The 23,898-nt window shown below is 34.7% G+C and overlaps 1 protein-coding gene across 16 annotated transcripts in view; it reads right to left on the bottom strand.

The window, feature by feature from the left end:
* The window catches only part of LOC118191434 (uncharacterized), a 587,182-nt gene that overhangs the window by 459,148 nt on the left and 104,136 nt on the right, over positions 1 to 23,898 (bottom strand). Inside the window, exon 1 of one of the 16 annotated variants that reach the window (XM_085821937.1) lies at positions 3,707 to 4,707. The exons of the other annotated variants lie outside the window; for them this stretch is intronic. Within the exon in view, the coding sequence (XP_085678063.1) occupies positions 3,707 to 3,784 (78 nt within the window). The 5' untranslated portion in view covers positions 3,785 to 4,707. Of the gene's footprint in view, positions 1 to 3,706; positions 4,708 to 23,898 lie in introns of those variants that run through there. 16 annotated transcript variants of the gene reach the window in all.

Genomic DNA, 23,898 nt, shown 5'->3' with positions numbered 1-23,898 from the left:
GATACACCAGATAAATATATCACTACGATCCTCCTCCCCCCAAAAAGTAGTCTCAGTGCCGTCAACTAGTGGTAAATTTTTAAGAGTTGGATTATTACAGTTGATTAGGCTTTAAAAATATTCACTTATCCAGTCGCTTCCGCGGTAATGTAATAATATGAAATACAGCAAATATGAAAGAAAGCCATTGGGCATATTCATTATTAATTTGTCTGCATCCGAAGTGCCTTTTCATAGGCATGTTCAGGGATATCGACAGCTTCTAGCCGCTCAGAATAGTTAGATTATTGTTTAATAGTTATAAAAATTCATTGTCTAAAGAAGTAGCGTAGCTTGTTTATCTAAATTTAACCAAGAATTTAGTAGCGGAATATTCAATAAGATTGCCGACAAGCTCTCTGGCACATAATACTTTATTACAGAATTAAAGGGCTGTTTAATTCTGAATTAGTCTAATTCTACAGAATTAAAGAAAGATTTGAGTTAATACAATTCCCACTACACCACATAAAACAGCCTGCTTTGACTACTCTGAATGTAAGCAATAGTTTTCAAGATTTGCATTGAGAATTTATCATCCAAATATACACGTTTCACTTTCATCGACTCTGAGGTATAATGGTTTTTAGTTGCGTCCAAATCGCAGCAAACTGGAATGTTAACCAATAACAGGTTACAGTGCGTAGCAATGAACCCCAATTCCGCTTTGAGCAAAAGAGTGGCATACAAATTTAAAGCATAAAACTGGATGATAGCAAAGCATTCCAATATTTGCGGCGCTAGTACATAGGCCAATTACCATGGAATTGATTATCTTAGAAGCGTATTTACACTTTAAACACGGAAATAATAAATCTGAAAGGATCTCCAATTGCTGATCGACATGTCTTAAAGGTATAAAGTCCTATGTCCTCTTCTTACCATTTATGCAGTCAAGTCATACCATTTTTCAGCAGTACACTGCATCTTCACACCTAGCCAAGAAAATGCCTTCAGTGTATAACGGCTAAAAAAATAGTATGTTACTGAAAGCAGCCCTTTCACCAAAAAATTATTTATTGAACACATTCAGGGCATGTTGCAACAATCATTATAACGTCCTAGAAACACACCGATTAATATGGCGCAACTTGGAAAAGATTCTTTACAAAATGTGGCCAGTATAGTATATCAAAGCAGAACATGGAGCTATTATATCATAACTTTAATTTCATACCTAAGCTTTATCTGAGGCTCATAAAGAACATAAAATGATCACTTTTTTTGTATAAACATGATTTTAAGATTAAGACTTAAAATTATTTTTTTACAAATCTCCTGTAAGACAGTAAGGTTTATGTCAATTAATGCATTATCTTATTATTTTACCTGTACTATCGTCACCTTCCTCTAGGTTCCAAATTAACTGCCTATATATAAGAACAGGGTTCTTGAAAGTTAGAGAAAGCTTTGGCAGCTGTGCTACGTTGTGAGATTCCTCGTCCAGCTTTATGAGTTACTTTAGACTGCATGAGTTACTTTAGTTAGCATTTTGCAGCTGCGTTTGCGCGGGTAATTAGATTAGTTCAAGCCAACGCTTAATAGATTTTTGCTTGGTGAATTTCCAGCATTAAATTGCTTTAAGTTTTAATTTACACTTTATATCAGATTAAATCTTGTAAGCCGCGGAGATTGTTCTGTAAGCACAAACTGTGTGTTTGTTAAGCTTTACTGAAAAGGCTGTCTACACCTTTTTTTGAGTTGGCGTTGTTTTAAAAGACAGGGCAAGAAGTCGCTTCGCAGTTTCAGTAAGGACCAAGTTTAATGAAATAAGCAAGTGGTTCCTTACAAAACTCGTAATGGTACACTCATTTTTAATAGTTTTATAATCATTCAAAATCTAACAGTCTTATTTTCCCGATGAAAATGCCTTGAAGCATTCACTATGTTTCCCGATAGTGTGAAGACACTCAGATGAACAGACGGCATGCCGTATTATGCTCATTTTTATCTGAATTAGATTGGAAGTTTTATCTCTCTAATGCCCTCTGTAAACATTTTGCTCTACGCTATGTCATGACAAAACTATTTCACGACTTAAATTTCTCGCAAATTGTTCATATGGTGTTTGATAAATTGATCAGTTTATCACACATCTTAGACATCTAAGCTATATTCCTAAACTCAGATAAATCAAGAAACTACGAGTACATTTAAAGACTATATTTACAGATTGTTTTTAAATAAATAAAATTAAAATGCAATACTTTAGAAACGAAATTATAAGTGTAGTTTAAAACTGAGGAAAACACAAACTTAGTTTTACATAAAATGATTTTATATTTTTAGGCGTCACGTCAAATTAAAATTTTGTTTTGCACATTTTTGGCATGTTTCTCCTATAGCAGTTAGTCTAAGGTTCTAATCTGATGCAGTTCTTTTATAAATGAAAATGAAACTGTAAAAATATACCTGCAACATTTGCATTAAAATTTAACATAATAATTTGTATAATCATTAAAAAATTGAAAACCAAATGATGAGTAGCTAGTTTAATTGTAGAACAGAATAGAATTTGTGTTGTGTGTTCATACAGATAGTAATCTTCTATATAATGATCTGTAGCATAATGAGATTCAGATTCTAACGCTTTATAATACAATCATTTATCTACAAATAAAAAGACTATCTGACATATGATTAAGATGAGGATATAAAATATACATTTCAAAATGTAGAAGGTTTAGAAATTACTATTAAATAAATTATGTTTTAAGTGTATTTTGCATATTTTGTAAGTGTTCCTTACTAAGTATTATTTTTATAAATATTCCTTATTGTATATTATTTCTATAAGTACTCTTCACTGAAATTTGCTGCAGTAAATATTGAAAATGACTGACATAAAATACCATTATAACACTTCTATAATGCTTTCTTTTTAAAACTTATCGTCGTAGATTAAAATCAACGTTTTAAATTAAATTAATGAGCAAAAGAAACACAGATTTGAAATATTTTCTCCAAAATGATTATAATTAAAAGTTTTTTTCACAATATATTTTAATAAATTAAATGAAGATGGCAAAATTTTTAAATAAATATATTTTCACAAGCAGAATATATTTATTTTATTTCTTCAATATAAGTTAGAATTAGTTAACTTAATTCAAATAAAAAAAATGGAATTTCTATCTGCCGAAAATTTTAGCTATGAACAGACACTTACGTAAATCATAATATCCAAAAAAAATATGCTATATATTTTTTAATTCCTTGAAAAACATATTGAAGAACCATAAATGCATCCTTGGAAATCATTAACTAATTATTCCAAATTTATTATTTCATTAGAACATTTCATAATAATAAGAAAATATTTCATTATAATAAAAAATCATAATAATGAGAAAATATTGGATTATAATTTTAAAAAATGTCGTAATAATTAGAAAATATTTCAATTCCAGTTGTCTGGTTAGAAAGTAGTCCTTGGATAGTAAATAAACAACCCAACTCTAAAATGAAATTGAGATTAGAGTTGGGGGGGAGACGAAAGGCTACTTAAAAAACTATACGTTTCAGTTAGAGAATATATAATGAGATAAACACAACACACAATAACTAAAATCAATTCATAGAAGCTAGTGGAAATTTTTATGAATTAAAATATATTTTTATTGATTAATATGCTAATAAATTCCAATAAATATTTGTATTTTCTTACCTTAGAGGCGAATGCGTCATCTTCAAGAACCTCTTTAACAGCCAGCATTTTAGAATGATCCTCGGTGTCTTTCTCCATTTTTGGATTTTGTGCAAAAGCAGGTTTATAACAAAATTCCACAACTAGACTAAACCCGATGCAATGAACAATCACTAAAATTGTCTATAAAAATTTCTTTGTGTTATTATATTTTGTTTCCAAAAACAGAATCTCTGTCTATAGGTGTCCTATCAATAGAAAATAGCCTTATAACAAATTCTCAATATTAAAAAAACTTCCCAAAATATCAATAAAGAAGGACTTCACATATCGAAATTCAGTTGCCAAAATTCAATGTTTTTTACTGGTAAGAAGAAACCTGAAGCGGATATTCAGTATTCGGATATGTTGTGCGATTATCAACTTGTTGCATTTATTACTGAGATCATTTCAAGATACCGTAACGCACTTTTGAATCCTTGCCAAAGAACTCAAATTCTTCGACAAAATGATTGTCATTTATACAAATCTTTCTTCGCATTTATCGCTCAGTATTACCAATTTCTTTGAATGAGTTTTATGGACTGTATTATTGTGCAAAAAGCATGAAGAATTATAAGTCACTTTATATTACGTATCTTACGTCATGTACCATACGAAATATCATTAGCCGTAAACTTAAGTTAGCTACAAGAAAACTGAAGTTAAGAATTAGCGGGGGATTAAAGGAAACTGTGTGTGATAGATAACCTTGTCGATTGTCAAAACACTTTTATAGGAAGACAGCAATCGTAAGAAGCCACCATTGAAGTTAGTGCAAGAGAGGAACTAACTATAGTTGTTTAGTCATCAAAGAGATGTGGGGAATTTCATGCAGAGAAGTAAATGGCGAATAATGGTTATCCTATACAAAAGAGCCCACCTAAGAAGAAAACTTGTAGAGGATTCATCGTCCGGTTAAAGGACTTGGGGATCTACAATATACCCCAAATGGAAGGAACAGGAAGAAAGATTCCCGCTGAACACCTGATGGAGGCCTACGAATGAGACTGGCGACCAATGGAACGTCACCCGAGTGTAGATGTGGTAGGATGAGGCGAGATGCTGGTTGCCATGGAAACTGTATCCCCTTCGCTTCCTTCACCTTTCATATTAGTTTCACACGAAGGAAAACCAAAAATATTTTTATAAGCAGATGAATAAACTGCTGCTTAATTCTTTAGCAATAGATGTCCAAGATTTGAAGATCTGATTTCAAATCTTGCCAAATCTAATTTTGAAGATGCCTTTGAGTTTATATTTTTAGAAGGAAATCGATTTCGAACGGGATGCATCTGACGTCAGAATGACGTGAACGATGGGGTTCCACCAATCAAGGTATTGACAGTTCTTCAAGATCTATATTAATTTCTTTTAAAAAAATTCTTCATTTAAATCATTTACACAATAATAGGTGGAACTAAGACTTGCTAGCAATGATTTGAACATAAGATTTATTTTATTTAAAAAGTTTTGAAACTAAAAATTGACCCATACATTAAAGTGAAGTAGAATAATCAAACAAAAACGTTTTTTTAGAAAAGTTTGACAAGGTATTATCTCTTAAAGAAGTGGCTGAAAGCGTTTTAATAATTTCCAAACATAATGAAAACTAGCCTTTAAAACATGTAATCTTTGCTTCTAGTTGGCTAGCATACGTCTTTTACCAAACTAATTATAACCTTCTCAAATTTAAATTACGTCAATTAATATACAAGTAAGTTATCAGTTGTTGAAGTTTATTTTAGTTAGTTAGCAGTTTAATTAAATTTATTGATAACTAATAATTACCGCTTAAATAAAAATTATTCACGTAAAGTACTTAAGCTATTTCTCAGATAATGGTTTAGTAACCACTATTACACAAACAATTCTTCCAGCTCCTTATTTTCTAAGCACTTATAGTGATTCTTTACATTGCTACCGCACACAGTTCCAGATGATATTATTCTTTTGTAGAGGTGATATTTTTGTAAAAAGCATAGTACTGCAGACGTGTAGTTAAGATGTGTGCACTTCTGTAGAGATGGTAATTTTAGAGAGATCATATTCAATATCAATGTTTAATTTTTTTGTTTCCAGAAATACTAGATCACTTTCTGAGGCAGGTCACAACGAGAGTAATAATCCATGTATTTAAGTATTTAAATTAACTCTCGTAATAGCTTGATTCATATAGTGTCAATTTAAATCCCGCCCGTCGACAAATTTCTTACTGAATCCTAGGCATATGAAAGTTTAACTCCGTATTAAATATATGGCAAATATATTTATGCTGCATATTATCCGGCAAAATCCCCCAAAAAGTAGATAAATAGCCGTTTATGTTTTTTATACTATCACAATTTGCCTGCCTAAAAGTGAAGGATATAATACCAAAAATACGCTATGAAAGGTTAAAGTGACTGAAAAGATACTTGGCTAAAACATGAAGTAGATATTTACAATATTCACTTAAAAATTAAATTGAATTTGAGATATAGATTCTAATCATCGAATAAAACAAACAAAAATTTCGTGCATGCTTCTAACTGTAAAAAAAACATTTAGCTTTTCTTAGTGTCAAGAAATATTACTAATTTTATTAACCCTAAACGAACTTCAGGCTCTACAAATTCGCAGAAACTCAGACCTCGTGATATTACAGAATACGAAAATTCAAAGTTTTAATCTCGTTCTGAAAAAGCATTCTTAATCATTCTTACACATTTTGAATTCTGGTTTACACATCATTCAATCTATATAAATCATGAATTGTGATCCTGGAGGAATAACATTTTATTACCTTAGAGAATAAGCTTTTAACTGAGCTCAAGCAGAAAGACCAAAATATTGCACAAGACATGGTTATGTCCACTTTATTCGATGCTTTATGATAATTTTTTTCAGTTATTACTATTGACTAAATCTCGATATATTATTGAAACCTGTATGGATGTGGAAGTCTAAAAACCGACTTCCACATAAGCAGAGTTTCGTACGCTGAGGTCCGAGGATCCCTGGAGACCCTAAAATTCCTCCAGGGACTTTTTATAGTCGAATTTAATTTATTATCTAATTTGATTATTAAAAATGTAATGAAAGTACGATGTGAATTAGCGACTAGGAGGCCTAGCAGTATGAGCAACTTGAAAGATGAATCTTACAGCTGATTTGCATTCAAAAACCTTTCTGCTACTAAATGGGCTTCAGTAGAAATTCTTTTACCCCATCTGGCTGGGACCAGAATAAGATAGAGTAACAGATGTATTTCAGGTAATTTCCATTTATTGAGGAGCCTTACACATATTTATTTTCAAAGGTTAAAGTAAAAAATTATTGTACCGAGCAATATATTTATAGATAAGCGTTACACCAATTCATTTTCTCAAAGTCTGAAAAGGTTTAAAAAAACACCGAATTACGTTTTCCAACAGAAAAAAGTGGACAGTAATGCTCCATATATTTTAAAGATCGCAATATTTTATAGATTTCTGTTTCGTTAAAGCTAATTCTTTTGTCTCAGCAGTTAGATTTAAATCTCTACGATCCCATTATCTGGGAGCGTTTTACCTTTTGTCGACCTTTTTATTAGGGCAATCATAGTTTTATAAGGAGGAAATATTTTTGCTGCTGTCTGAATTTGGGTATTTTCCACATTACCATCGATTTCTTCATCTTCAGTTCCATTTCAGTTCTGAATCGTTAAAATTATGCAATGACCAGTGCATAAATTCGAATCTTATTCATCACTCGAAGTATTACTGAAATCTCCAGCCTTATTCATCGCTTGTCGGTCGCTACTAAAGTCTTCTTCATAATGTTGATGAAATCCCGCAAATTTCTTAACTTATTCCACCAGACTAAGGTTTATTCAGGATTCACATTTTAGTCAATTGTATCTTTCATTATTTCCTGTGATGGCAGCAATTTTCTTCATGCTCTGAGCAACTTTCCATCTTTAGTATTTTTCTATGTTCTTGCGACTATGGGGAAATATTCTTTTAGTTTTTCCTACGCTTTTGATATTTGGTCGTTCTACCAAAGTAGTAAATGTCCAAGAAACCCTATATCATAAAGATCGTTAAATATTTCCATGACAGCTTCATCCAGAGGTGATTAAACAGAATTAAGTGGAAGGAAAAAACATCAATAATTACAAATTCAGGCTGAATTTCGAAATAAGGATGAGTAGAACCATTGTCCAATGGTAACAGAACAGGCACTGAAGGGAAGAAATTTTTTTCAGATCACTTAGAAAATAATCGAACTCATCAAAGCCCTTTTCCAGAAAATGCATTCCGTTCTCTAAAAATTCTCTATTGTCGATTCAAATAGGTTTTAAGTTATTCGAATGATCAGTGCTCTGATACTGATGCATCGATGATCCGATATGATGTTATAAATACGTAATCTTAAATATGTCCTGAAAGAGAAAGAAATTCCGTGACTTTTCAGAAATAAATACAGAAAAATAATTTCGGGCTTAGAATCTTGGTTCAGCATATGAAAAATTTATAATACATGTAATTATGATTCTACAGCCCTACATGCTTTTTCCACTTAAACATTTTTTGAATTATTTTCTGCAAAGAGAAAGCATGGCTAGGTTACTATACCTTAAGAAGGAAGCAAATCAAATGTATCCCAAGGGTATGATTCAGCACAAAACTTTTGGTAACTGTGTAAACCAAAAGCTCATTAACTTCATAAACATTTGCTACATACCCGAAAACTATATTTTTATACCTGAAACTGTAATTAATATAGAACTTATGCAAAGTGCTATTGGTATACACATAAAAAGATAAAAATAAATAATAAAATTAATCCATCACAAAATATATTAATTTTGTCGTAAACTTAATCTTGCATACGGAAATGAACAGATAAGAGACATAAACTGATGCGCTAAAAATTCATCAGTTCTTTACTCCTGTGTGAAAACAGTTTGTAAGGATCTTAAGTTTTACTAACGTTTATTTTATTTTAAATCTTTACTATCACTTCTTATTTTCTACTTCCGGCCAGAATTATAAGCGTGAAGGATTTTATGCAAAGTTTGTCTGGCGAACGCCAAGTACTTAAGTTGTGGCTTTTTGCCAAGCAAGAGAGAGAGGAAGCAGTGAGTCAACGCAGGCCGCTTACCTTAGAAGTTTTTGCTGTTTGCCTTCCAGGCCAGAGGTTTTAATCCTCTTGATAAATTAAAACGTATTGTAGTGTTCACAGTCTCTGTGCTACATACGCTTCCTGTTATTATAAGGCCAATCTTCCACGTGTATTATTCTAGAGTTAAATTAGAGTTTAGTTTTATTTTTATACTTTTACGTTAGACCCCGAGTGGCGGGTCATTGTATTCCGAAGTACGGAAGTTATTGTATATAGAGAAAAATAAAGGGTTTTGTACACCCTTCGTCTGTATCCAGTCTACTTACTACAATTAGTGAACATAGCTTTAGTAGGCTCTCTGTTCCTAGTCAGGTCCTTGTATGTTCCCGAAGAAGGTTAGAAGGAATATTGATCCTGATAGTGGCGCCCAACGAAAAAGAATAACCATGGCCGAGTTTCAAGAAGAAGCTGTGCTGCCTGCAGAAACGACTCAGAATCCAGAAATGCCAGCTGCCGCCCTGGAAGGATTCGGTTACATCGTCCAGACCATGCGCGCTTCGATGAAACCAGAAGCAACGTTTAACGGAAACTCACCGGTAACCAGTTTTTTGGAAAAATTGGATGACCACTTCATGCTCTACCCCGTGCACGAGTTTCAAAAAGTTACCTTAGCTACCAGCGCTTTGAGGGGCCAAGCGCTTAACTGGTTCAAATGTATAGGCAGAAGTCTCTTGGGTCAAGCAGGAAGTCCCACCTATACTTACGAAAATTTCAAGACTGCCCTACTAAAAGCCTTCCCTGTTGTAAGGGATCGTGCGAAATTAGAAACGGAACTTTTCAGTATATATCAACAAAGAATCGAAAACCTCTCGAGCTTTATTTTAAGAAAAATTCACGTTTTCAAGCTCTTGTATGGAAACCGTCCGGATCCTGAAATAATTCAAGTGATTTTGCCGAGGTTACTGCCCCAAGTGCAAGACTTTATTGAATTAAAAAATCCGACTACACTGGAAAAGTTATTTGAGCTAGCAATCCAGTTTGAAAGTAGAAGAACGGCGGACGTCGAAAGAAGACGCCAATATCAACAGCGAAACCAATTTGGTACGCCAAGACTACAGCAAACTCAAGCACATGACTACGGAGAAAAAGCGAATCAGTGGGCAAGGAAACCCGAGCATTCAAAAACAGCCGGCGAACGTCGACAGTTCAATAGCAACCCAGGAAAAAAGTCTCAAGGCCAGGGGAAAAAGAAGGAAAGCACGGAAAGGAAAAATAATTTAAACTAAAACGGATTTCTGCTGACGAGAGGGTGCGGAAATCCGAAGGCCACGAAAATCCCTCTTCCTACAAGTTAAATACAGTAATGGTGAAAAATTTGACTCTTCCGAAGATTGAAGTCTTGGTGAATAATATCCCAGCCACCGCACTCCTGGATACCGGCGCGCAGTGTTCCTGTGTGGCAGAAGAGTTTTTTAGAAAGTATTTTCGCAAATACCGCATATATAATGCGGATAATACGACAGTATTAGCGGCGCAAGGAGAAAAATGTAAGTGCGTAGGTAAAGTACCTTTGTATATCCGTATCAAGGACGAACAAGTAAAGGTGATGTTTTTTATAGTAAAGAATCTGCAAGCACATTTGATCTTAGGAATAGATTTTCTTTCAGACGCACAAGCTACACTGGATTTTAATGAAGCGTCCCTTAAGCTGACAATGAAACCAGTGCGTGTAGAAAAGGCTGAACCGCCAAGGTTAAATCTTGACCACCTGCCTAATGACGAGCAAGATAGAATCCGACAAGTGGTAAGTGAATTTGCTTCGTTATTTAGTGATATTCCAGGATTTACTCAGGTTACTAACCATAGTATTGACACCGGAGATGCATTGCCAGTTCGTCAAAAACCATACCGGTATGATAAGAATAAGGAAAAAATTATAGAATGGCATATTACCGATATGCTACGTAAAAAAATCATAACGCCCATCTCAAGTAGTTATGCTAGCCCGGTGGTTTTATGTAAGAAAAATAATGACTATCCTTTGGAGCATCCAAAAAGGTGGAGATTCGCTATTGATTACCGTAAATTAAATTCCATAACGAAATATCCGGTATATCCGTTACCGATCATAGAAGAAATTTTAAGGAACATAAAATCAACCAAATTTATGACGACTTTAGACTTAACGACTGGTTATTTTCAAATAGGGGTGAGGCCTAAGGACGTGCCTAAGACTGCTTTTATAACCAAGTCTGGCACTTATGCATTTTTGCGTATGCCGTTTGGCCTTTCAGGGGCCCCAGCAACATTTCAGCGATGCATGGACATTGTGTTAAGACCTGTTCTTGGAAAGTCCACATTTATCTATTTAGACGATATCATTATTACTAGTGATAATCTGGACCAACATGTACAGGATTTAAGACAGGTGTTTTCTTTATTAAATGAGGCCGGTCTAAAAGTTAATGTCGAAAAGTGCAAATTTGCAGCCCCTGAATTAAAATATTTAGGTTACAAAATATCTCAATACAAAAAGGGATCGAGACAGATGAATAAAAAATAATCGCTGTACAAAAGTATCCGACTCCAAACACGGCAAAGAAGCTCTCTTCTTTTCTAGGACTTTGTTCATATTATAGGTCCTTTATAAAAGATTTTGCGGCTATCGCGGAGCCATTGTTAAAATTAAAAATAAAAAAGGCAAGATTCTCGTGGACGGCCGAAGCCAATAGTGCTTTCGAAAAATTAAAACAAGCATTAACGCAAGCCCCTGTGTTGAAATTTCCTGAAAAGGATGAGAATTTAGAAATTTCAGCGGATGCTTCGGATTATGCGGTAGGAGCGGTACTTTCGCAAAATCAGCAGCCCGTTGCATTTTTTAGCCGAACTTTAAATCAAAGAAACTATTCCGCGACCGAGTGAGAGGCACTTGCAGTTCTGTTAGCAGTGCAAAAGTTCCGAGTCTATTTTGGAAAGGCGCCGATAACAGAATACTCTGATCATGCGGCGGTAACTAGATTGTACTCAGGGAAAAATTTATCCCCAAGGTTAATAAGATGGGCACTCAAGCTGCAAGAATATAATCTGGTAATCAAGCATACCCCTGGAAAGGAAAATATCGTAGCAGATGCCCTATCAAGGATTAAAATAGACGAACAAGGCAATACCGTAAAGATGGCAATGCTTACAGCGTGTACAATAAATTCCCGAGAAACTGTAATAACCGAACTGGGTAAGGATCCTGAGTTTGGAAGTATTTATGAGTATTTAAAGGATCCTGAAAATTTTAGCCACCAAGATATTGTGGCGATAAGAAATAGGGCGGCCCATTACGAACTAATAGATGGTCTATTATTCTATACAAAAACTACGAATTCCAACAACGAATTTCGACCTGTTATCCCAGCTAGTCTTAGATTAAATATCCTGCAGAAGCTCCATGACAGCCCTTTAGCTTCTCATGCTGGTATTCGAAAAACTATCCAACGCGTACGCGAGGCAGTCTACTTTCCTGAACTGCAAAAGTTAACAAGGGCGTATGTCCAGTCCTGCCCAACATGTCAAGCAGTTAATTATATTAATTTCCGCCCGGCTGGGTTTCTAAATAGTATTAAATCCGAATTTCCAAATGAAATAATTGGCATCGATTTATTGGGCCCTTTCCCAAAAAGTCAGTTAAATAAAAGTCGCTATCTCCTTGTTATGGTTGATCATTTTAGTAAATGGACCGAAATTGTTCCCTTAAAACGAGCCTCCGCGAAATTAGTTACTGATTCTATTTTAAATAAATATATTTTAAAATACGGGGCGCCCTTAAAAGTTATATCGGATAATGGTCCTCAATTTGTAAGTAATATATTTGAAGACATGTGCCAAAAACTGGGCATACGTCATTTAAAAATGGTCCCGTATCGGCCGCAATCAAATATAGCGGAACGGGTCAACAGAAATATAGTGAAAATTATCCGTAGTTATGTTAAAAATTTTCATAAAAGCTGGGATAACTATGTCAATGAATTTGCTTTCGCCCTTAGGACCGCAAAACATGATACAACGGGCAAAACTCCTGCTGAGTTATTTCTAGGCAGAAAGATTATAACACCGTTAGATAAATTATTTTATGTGCAACAAAGAGCCCCAGAATTTAAAATGGGTGATATAGAAAAACTAATAAAAGAAGCAAAAAAGAATACGGAAGTAGCACAAAGAAAACAGAAGCTATATTATGATTTGAAACGACGGGGAGTAACTTATAAAGTAGGGGATGAAGTTTTAAAAATTAAGCATTCACTTTCTTCAGCAGCAGAAGATAAAACTGCCAAATTTTTTCCACGATTTGAAGGACCATATGTTATAGAAAAAATAACTCCCGCTGTTGTAGTGTTAAAAGCCAGAAATGGTGAAACCTGTTCCGCAAACATTGATCAAATCAAGCCAGATCTTTCAGATCTTTTGCAGGATCCGGCACGGCAGACACCGCAGGTACAAGTTCCAGAGGTGGAAAAACGACAAGTACAAGGGCAAGCCAATGAGAGACAGAAGCAAGTGAAAAGAAAATTGCCCCGCGGAAAAATTGAAGGTAACAAGAAAAGCCGTCCCACCGTCCAGAAAACAGAGTTCACGAACACCCCCAGAATGAAGAAGGGAGAAGGACGACGTATGTGAAGAGGACCAGGAGAAATGACGGCAACTATAACCCGGCTTTAAAACGGAAGATCTACTCATCCGACAGAACTCTCCGCAGCAAAAGTCGCCGAACTGCGGAAGGGCCATCAGCGGCGGAGGAAAAAGTACAAGGAAAGTTTGAACGGCCAGCAACGAGGTCCAAGCAAGAACACGGAAGAAATTTCCCGGTTCCGCCAAGACCAGCTGCCATCAAACGGCAAAGACCACAAGCAGAGGAGAAAAGGAAAGTATTCAAGGGTGGCCGTACTGGTGAAAAACGGAAGCTTCCAGAGGAAAGCACTGAAGGGCGAGCCCGTACAAGAAGGAGGATAAACCAAACCACTATCTGCAGTACCTTTAAAGACTGGGCCCAGAAAAGGATGTCCGAATATTACAAAGATAAGTAAAATTTTATGTTACTTTGCAAACTTAAGTTAATCTTTCATTCTTACTGCAAGTGGCAGATTTCAAGAAGTTTTACCTCATGCGAGGTCTACCTTTATCGCCAAAAGGGCGAGAAATGAGTTGTGACCGATTTTCGTATTATGTTTTTAAATTACTCGAGCGTAAAACTAAAGTTGATGTATAATAGCGTTGTGTAAAGACTTAAATATTGTAAAAAGTTATTGTATAAATTTTATTTAAAACATTCTAGCAAGAAAGAAGTTTTAGTCTGAAAGACTTTTTGAAATGTAGTATTATTTCAATGTAGAAAGAATTGGCACTTGCTTTGAAAAGAATAGAAGTTAACAATGTACTACTAATGTATGTTTTCAAATGTGTAAAATTAACGGCATGTTGATATGTTCTTATATACAATGTGAACTGTTATTTTAAATCTTAAGAAATACCGTGATATGGTAAAAGTGAAAGTAATGTTAAAAATTTGTTATTCGTGTGACTGTAAAGACTAAATCATGGCGAATATGTGTTAAAGGTTGAATGATGTAGTTAGGCTCTCTGACGCTACACTTTAGAGTTAGCCACTTTTAGAATAGTACCTCAGGGTTTAGAGTTGAAATTAGGGTGTGTTAAGAGGTCTCGTTATGTTGAATTTTAACACGTTAGTGTTTTGATTGTAGGAGGAAGTGTGGCACACGTAGACAGAAACACATTCGTGTTTGGTGTTCTTTTACAACACATGTCAGAGAGGACGGGGAGAGATAATTAAAATAGTCATGAATGAAATAAGAATGTTAAGAGAAGTATATTGTATATGTTACTTGCCATGTCATTGTGTAACATTTCATTAAACTAGTTTTCCTTCCAGATCTCTGGAAGGAACCAGAACTGAATAAAAGCTCCTGTGTAGATGCAGTACAGATGAAAAAAAAATTGTTGTATATCCTGGGAGCTGCTTTTGTAACAAATTTCTTTCTTTTAAATTTCTAGTTTCTAGCGAAGTTATGTTTGTAAAAGATTGGCCTCGCGTTAGATTCTAGAGCTAAAAGTTTTCAACAAGGTCGTTTTAGACCTCAGTTTCAAACTAATTAACTCTGGCGGGAAGTATGTAAGGATCTTAAGTTTTACTAACGTTTATTTTATTTTAAATCTTTACTATCACTTCTTATTTTCTACTTCCGGCCAGAATTATAAGCGTGAAGGATTTTATGCAAAGTTTGTCTGGCGAACGCCAAGTACTTAAGTTGTGGCTTTTTGCCAAGCAAGAGAGAGAGGAAGCAGTGAGTCAACGCAGGCCGCTTACCTTAGAAGTTACGCAGTTGCTGTTTGCCTTCCAGGCCAGAGGTTTTAATCCTCTTGATAAATTAAAACGTATTGTAGTGTTCACAGTCTCTGTGCTACATACGCTTCCTGTTATTATAAGGCCAATCTTCCACGTGTATTATTCTAGAGTTAAATTAGAGTTTAGTTTTATTTTTATACTTTTACGTTAGACCCCGAGTGGCGGGTCATTGTATTCCGAAGTACGGAAGTTATTGTATATAGAGAAAAATAAAGGGTTTTGTATACCCTTCGTCTGTATCCTGTCTACTTACTACAATTAGTGAACATAGCTTTAGTAGGCTCTCTGTTCCTAGTCAGGTCCTTGTATGTTCCCGAAGAAGGTTAGAAGGAATATTGATCCTGATAAGTTTAGAGTCCAAAACTCATAAAAATGAAAGTTTCAGAATTTATTTCGTATTTTTAAAGATGCTAATTATGAAAAGTGACATATAAATTGATTAAAATCTGAAGAAGCAGATTTTAGTAAAAGTTTAGAATATATCATTTAAAATCAAGTTTTTGAAAAATTTAGAATATAATCTTGTAACTGAGCATCTCTGAATAATTGCCATCTGCGAAGTACATTAATACTTATCATGGAAATGATGCAGATCTTAAAGATATATTAATGATAAAGTGTGATATGACTCTAAAATCTTATATTGGATTAGGCTACTACAAAAACCTAAGAACTCAGCAGTTGTCATATGTACATTCTATTGTCGTAAGTTTCATAGTATTCATGAAGTTAAATTGTTTATTGGTAGGCAAAAGTAAGATTTTACGAATTCCGAAACTTTTACTAAATATTTTACGAACTGAACTTTATGACAGCCGGTTTGCAGAAGCGAGACGAAATGACCAGTCACATCAAACATCTCTTGGTTTCAGTGAGAACTAGTGCCTCCATTCTTTATGTTTTGTTACGGCATAAAAACGTATGTCACTTTCATCCATACAATAGTATCTCCAACGCGGAAGCTTTGGCAACAAGCACAGCCGTTAGATATGCAACAATAGATAACAGAACTGATATCATAATATTTACTGACAACTACAGGTAGAGGGAGGAATATTGTGAGAGGGCACCTCTGTAATACCACAGGTGACTGAGGTATTGGTGAATCCAGCTAACTGTTAAGCTTTCGCCCTAGTTTACAGGAAGAAGACATGGGGTAGGCGGTCCGAGAGTCTCTCACCCCTCTTGCCCTATTATCAAATTCTCAAGAGGACTTTCGGCTCGCCGTCTATTTTGAGAGCCCGCTTGCCACACATATACTATACGCTTTCAAACATCCATGCCTTCTCTTGGGTTCGATCCCGCTCCCATCGTTACGGCAATCAGCGTCACTAACCACTACACCAGTTGTATACTATGAATATGTACTGCCGGCATGTCATCACTTCAGGCTATCAATAATCACAAGCACACCTCACCCTTCAAAGCTGAAATACAAATGCTGCTTAACAACCACAACCACCAAAATATAAAATTAATCTGGGGTAAAGCACACGTATACTTCGAAGGCTATGAAGCAGGAAATCGGCTCGCCAAAGAAGCAAAGAAAAATATCAACGCCAGAGACAGCTGTGAGACTGGACGAACACCACCGTTCAAAAAGTTTCAACCACACAGAACATCGCTGTTCTGCAGCTCATTCGCTTATCTCAGGTCATGGCCATTTCTTCGAACTGCAAGAGGTACAATATTTCAAATGCAGAAGTCTGGTATCTGTGGTCAATAAGGCAGCTCTGACTATTATGCCTATAACGCTCCTTTCACGGAATCAACGCATTTGTACTTCCATTAAGCAACGCAGAAGCATGTCAGCGCCTCAGTGTAAAAAATCGAGCTGTCATCAACAAAATTTGCATCAACAAAAAAAAAAAAAAAAAAAAAAAGTCTTGGACTTCATTGCAACCAGGGCCAAGAATATTTGCCAGCCTCATTGACGCACACTCACTGAACTAGCCGCACTAGTGAATAAATATAATAAACTCATACTCGCAGACAATATACCGCAATTCATATATCAGTGTATTTGTATTAAGTGTACAATGAAATATGTATGTGTATCTTTATGTATTTTTAATGCATGTTATTATATTATGTATGTTTCTTAATGTTATGTTTGTTGTGTAATGAATGTATAATTTTATTGTTTAAGTAATAGAACCTGTATATGAATTTTATATTCTCTGTGTACCAACTAAAACCTCTTCAGTACTTCTTTAGCAATGTAAATGCAGTTGAAATTTCTCTATTATCTCCCGTTTTGTCATCTTCAGGGGCCCTACGAGAGGCGTTGTCTCTAGATAATAAAAGGTCATGTACCTGCTTACCACGGGTAGGTAGGTAGGTTACGGAGGACTAGAACGCCTGGTGTCTAACAGAGGCAAACAGGCATGTGATCCACACCCTCCTCTAACTATAGCAAAAGCTCCCTGGAGTCCCACGAGGCTGCACCAGGAGATTATTGAGGTTGTCAAAGGGAAGTGCATGGCCTTTCAAGGGCATTAGTAAGGACTGCGTTACAGATTGAAGAGGCAGGCTTACCACGGGTAGTCACCAAGGGTTCCCGTGCTCCGTCACCTTTCTACACACCTACCATTCTTCCTCTTCTTCGAGTGGGTTCGAGTATTTTAAGTAGCCTCATGCCGCAAAGGTATTGTACATTTGCAAACATTCATGCCTTCTCGAAGATTTGAAGTTGGGCCCATGCCTGTGGCACCTGACCCACTATCTCCATGGCAACAAGAATTGCTACATCTTGAATATATTGATGTAAAACTCCTTACTTCGATATTATTCACCTTCAGCATGTCGCATGAACTGTATAATACGCTTACTGGATAACTCTTTTATGTATGGTTGCTGTAGTTCCCCGCCTCGGAGATTTTTGCAACGGTATTATGTCTGTCTGAGACTGTAATGAATTTGGTCGATCTATATAATAATTTCATAATTAATATGGGATATTAAAAATTCCCTTTCCAGTTGAAAATTCCACTTCCATTCTGCATTACTCCACTGCTTTTATCTAACTTATAAATTCTTTTTCCTAAATATATGGCGCTATTATCCGAAGCTGCGCGAAGTAGTGCACTTGCGCAGAATAACTTTTTTTTTTATTGTTGACTAAAGGAGATTCATGAAATCCTTTAAAAGTAAATAAGACTCTTTTTCACTGAAGTGGGAAAAGAAACGTATCTCCTCTTCTTCTCTCTATCTATATTTAATGATTAAAATATCATAAATCACATTTAGTTTCTTTTCAGATAATCCATTAAGCTCGATAGGAAAAAACTAATTATCAATTTAGTTAGATTTAATATGATTTTTTAAGAGATTCAGACGAAACTAACACTAACTTGAAACAAAATTAAATTGGTTCAAATTTAAATTTGGAAATGGGGATAATTAAAATTTAAATTTGGTGCAAGTTTAAACTTGCACCAAATTTTAGCATTTAGAACAGAGGGTTTGAGCATAAAATTCTATAATTAATACATACTTCATTTCGGTTACCAATAATTTTTGCAAATAGCTACAAAACAAAATAAGTTTTAAAGGATAGTAAGGTAGTATTCCTGCGAAAATAACAATATGGAAATTTCTTAACTCGTACAGTTTTTCGGAAGCCCGCAGTGTTTCTTCATTTTTAGATTTTCTTCTGGGGAAGAGATGAAAAAGAAACAAGACGACATTTCCTGGAAGAATGATTGCTTTATTCCTTTCTGTACTGGATATAACGAACGTTATCTAAACTTAGATCTTTTCCGATTCTATTCCGTTTAGTTCTTTCCCGTGTCTGGAATTTTTCGTTATAAATTTTTCTTTATTTTTAGCTGAAGAGAAGAGAAACTTTTCTCCTAAAACTCATATTTGTTTTCTAGATTTTCAATATGTGCAGTATGAGAAAGTAAAAGCTGAAGCTTTTAGAATTAAAATTTTTGATGCTCTGATGAAGTCAGCATTCGTCGCACCACCTCAGGTTTTAGTGGGTTTTAGAAAGAGCAATATTCTATTTATACAGTTGCTCAAAAATGTATATGTTGATAATTTAAAATATGCCAAAATAACCGAAGAACAAAGATATGTAACATTTATATTCACAAGTAAAGAGCATATCCCTCTAGTTAGGCAAAGTTAGACAAATGCAGCAGTTACTGCACTTAAACCATACACACAAAACAACTTTTTATTGGTTTTTGTAATTATATATTTCTTTACTATTAAACAACCTAAAATATAACTTCAATGTTTTCTCTTTATAGATTCCCATCTTAAGCATTACCACCATTAAATAAAAGCCAGCGATAAATCAGAATATACTGTACTGAACCTTCTGTAAGACGAGAACTCAGACTCCAGAGAACTTCTGCAGAAATGATCATTTTAGAAAGTTGATGCTTAGTGCCAAAGTTTGTTTAAATTAACTTTCAAAGGTGATCGTTCTGGCAGATGGTCGCAACAATTTGATTTCCTGAATTTATATAAATATGTAACATAAAATGCTAACATTAATAATTTAATCGTTTGATTCCCTCTCTTAAATTCTAAGATTCTTCTTTCCAATAATATCTGTTTTAATACTATGCCTATTACATTTGTCCATATTTCTAATATGTCAATTTAAACTGCTGACTTCGATCTTCTGAATAAGTGATTGCTTCAAATTAATAATATGTGGGGTTATCATTATTTAAATTAACCAGGTTTTCATGATTTGGATCTTTACTATAACTTCTTCCAGTTTTTCTCAACAGAATAACAATGAGTTTAGATGATATTTAAACTGATATTTTGGGATTTTAAGACAGAGCATATTTCTGGCTTGCACGAGCACGCTACGTTAGTTCCTGCCAGCTCGAATAACTGTAATTATTCGGCTTTACGTTACATCGTTGCCGATACCTTGAGTTTTGACGCTCCGGTTAGAATTATTGAGCCAGCTTAATAAAATTTTATTGTGTAGTCTTTTGACAACTAGTCTACTTTTAAGTTGAACTTGACTGTTCTTTTAGTTACATAACCACGAGCTGTGGTTGATATTGTTAGCACAGCAAAGTGCATTTATGTTCTAATTTCTGTTTAAATAAAAATTTTATAAGGCCTTCATATGGCTTGTCGTTATTTCAGACATAAGATAATTCGCTTCATGTCTGATAAGGTTATTAGTTCCAGGTCAAGTAAAACACCATAATTGACTTCCGAAAAATAATACATTATGTCCCAAAACAAGATAACATTTAGACTGCCCTTTCCCCATAGATTGCAGGCTCCATCGGCACTAGGAAGTCCCGTGGAAGGCATCGGGTTCATCGTAGATACAATGGGACTGTCAATGAAACCAGCAGCTATTTTGATAACAAAAGTTCGGTAGTAAACTTTCTGGAACAATTAGACTCCCACATTCTACTTTTTTCCGTCTGCAGGAGTACAAAAGTTTACGATAGCAACTACCGCGCACCAATGAGAGGCTCTAAGCTGGTACAAATATATCGGTAAATTCTGGTTGGGTGAACCAGGCAGTCAGAATTTTGCGTTCGAAGTATTTATAACCGTACTTGTTAAAGCATTCCCTATGGTGAAAGATAAGGCGAAGTTATAAGCTGAACTTTAGGTAGATATCAAACTAAGATAGAGGAACTGAGTGAGTTCATTTGGAGGAAAGTTGTAAACGTATTGGATGGGGAAAAAAATGAATGCGGAGGTTTTTCAATTAATAATGCCTAAGTTGAATTACGAAACCCGCGTACCCTAGAGTAATACGTTGAGCTCGCGGTGAAGTTCGAAAGTAGGCAAGTATCGATGACTGAGATTGGGATACGAACAGAGGGGCGAACGGGTATTTTCATAGATGTGTATCGCAAGAAAGCCCAAGAGCTGATGGCGAAGAAATTTTTATCAGCTAAATAAATCGCAAAAGAAGTTGCAGTCACTTCGGAAAGAAGAAAAACTCCTCTCAGATTCAATTAACTGCAGCGCTTATAGATATTTTCCCTTTCTTTGCGAGTAGAAATTGTTCTATTTCGCTTTTTTGCAGCCACCAAGATGCAATTCTGTGTACCTCAGCTACATTGAAACCTGAGCAATATTTAATAATAAATAATAAAACAACTTGATCGACTTGACGGGTTCAGACTACTTCCGGCGAACTCTATTGGTTACCCCATAAATAATGCGTTTTTTTTAAATACTTCTTTAGTTTTTTAAAATTAAGTTAAAAAAAGTTCTTTTTTAATCTAAAACAGGGACCTGCAGCAGGGAGTAGCCAAAAATTTCAACAGTTTTGATATTTCTTTAACTTATTATAATAATTTTACAATTATCAAATATTTTTACACAATGTATCTGAAAATAAATAAATATGAGACACTAAAGACAAAGAAAAAAACGAAAACATTTTCGACGCACTCGCTTTTTACAATATAAACGTTCATTTTCCTTGCTTTGCACGTGACGCTGTCATTTCGTCTATTACTTATTTAAAACTTTCACATTGTTCTGTGTCTTGAAATTAGAAGTTAATGACCTAAAACTGCAAGAGTATATTATGGTACAAGTGAAAAAATTGACAGTTTCACTCACGCGTGTGTCGAATTTGCGCAATAATTGGGGGGGGGAGGGTCCCACAAAATTTTTGTAAATATTATCGGGTCCTGGGGGTGGCGAAAAATTCTCAGTGATAAAAAGGGGTCGCGATTGAAAAAAGTTTAAGAAACCCTGATCTAAAATATAATCTTCTTTATCCTCCATTAGGTTTTTTCAATAAATATAATGGAATTTTGTTCCACCAGGCTTCGCAGGACATCCTTGACGAGCTCTGCAAATCTTCCAGGAAGAAGCTCGTCTTCTAAACTGTAATTTCCTACTCAGACTTTCCGGAACCACTACTGACACTAGCTTATTATCAGATTCTTGTATATTGCATTTACATTCTTATTAATAATTAATTGAATTCATAAATCAAATATGTGATATATGTTCCTTCGTCACTTCCATTTAGCTTTGAAATATGACTACATTCTTCAAAATTTATATTATGAATAAGAAGATAAAATTACTCCTGCGATTATAGGAAGTTGATGCAGATAGTTTATATGATAGCTGAACGTTCTAGCTGAACGCATTATCATTACCTTCTAAGTTTGAGTTCAGTTCAAAAACCCGCGTTTTAGTTATGAGATGATCCAGTACATGCCAAGTGTTCCGCCATTGGAAGATAAAGAAACAGAAAAACGTTTTTAATAGTCCATAACATATTTGTTTAGCAAGATATATTGCGCGATTAGTGACATCAAAACATACCTTAAAATGGCCTTCCGAAGACCTTAAAGTGTCCATCTTTGGATTAAAATATTTAAAGTATAAATGTAAATTTCATATAAAATGGGAAACTAAATTGTTGACATAATCCATTTTATTGCAACTATTGTGGTAATATATCGAATCAGCAACTGCCTGAATATGCCTATAAACGTTTGTTAGAAAATGAGGGAACTATATGTTACATAGAATTACATTTTGATATTATTCCTTTATATCAAAAAATTTGAAATATTTGGTTGAGTAGCTCAGTATCACTCGAGTATCTCAAGTTAATTTGACCAAGTGGATTGGTTAACCAAGCACGGATAGTTCGTCTTCGGTCCCATGGAATCGCTTTCAAGGCATGCATCGTTCTTTATGTACTGTATAATGAATCCACTAAATGCTAATGAATCCACTTGCTAAATGACCTCCACGAAGGCATCTCTTTCCTTAGGTAAGTAGCTTCTGCTTGCTTTTTTAATAATCAATTAATCAGCTGACAATCCTTTTAAGTAAATACAGCACATTTTGATCTTAACTTCGAATTTCTCATATAAACCCGATGGATCTATCTTAACATGATACCGAAGAATGTAAAGTAATAAACTGTTGCCATTCCTTGAAACGTTATGCTAAAACTCAAAGTTCAAGTACTGTTCTAAATCGTCACATTTCGCTCTTTCACGGGCGATAAATATTTAAAATGGCAACCTTGAAATGATACTGCAGCCATTTTGCAATTAAAACATCACATTCCAAAACGCAATGGAAATTTGAATTGCGTTCGCTGGAGCGTTAGGTCAGACTTACAGTTTGAAATTGTTCGGTTTAATTTAAGTAATGCATAGCGTAACCTTGAAAATTACTTTCGCAGGTGCTGTCGTATATTAAAAACATAAATTCGCTTAAAAAGCTGTTTCAAACATTACTTTATCAATATTTCATTCCTGAAGCTTAAACGCTACATTTAATCGCTTTGCGCCAATAATTTTCTAATAAGGGAGCATTAATAAAACTCTTTATTTCTGGGCTGCTTCTCGGATTTTTCTTGTTCATATGCAGTCTCACGTGTTTGAAACAGAATGAAATTGATGGAAAGGATTTATTTTTATAAAATTTTTAACGTTTGAAAAAAGTCGTTGCTCTCGAAACTCTGGTAAAGGAAATATTTGTTACTTCAGCGGATTCTTAGCTTTCGTGTTTACAGCAACCGGAATAATATCATTACTTTAAAATATAAAAGATGTTTCGGAACTTTAACGAAGAATACAGCTGTTAAAACTTGGAAAAATTTTGTATTTTTCATTTCGCATTAAATTTTGCTCGAGGTGAAATAAACTGCTGCCAGTTTGTATAGAAAAGGCTTTTCGTTTACCTT

The sequence above is a fragment of the Stegodyphus dumicola genome, chromosome 8, assembly GCF_044657685.1.
Source record: "Stegodyphus dumicola isolate Sdum_Otavi_A_Nest chromosome 8, ASM4465768v1".
Taxonomy (NCBI): Eukaryota; Metazoa; Arthropoda; class Arachnida; order Araneae; family Eresidae; genus Stegodyphus; species Stegodyphus dumicola.
The sequence above is the reverse complement of the archived record's forward strand: the minus strand, read 5'-3'. Positions and strand labels throughout refer to the sequence as shown.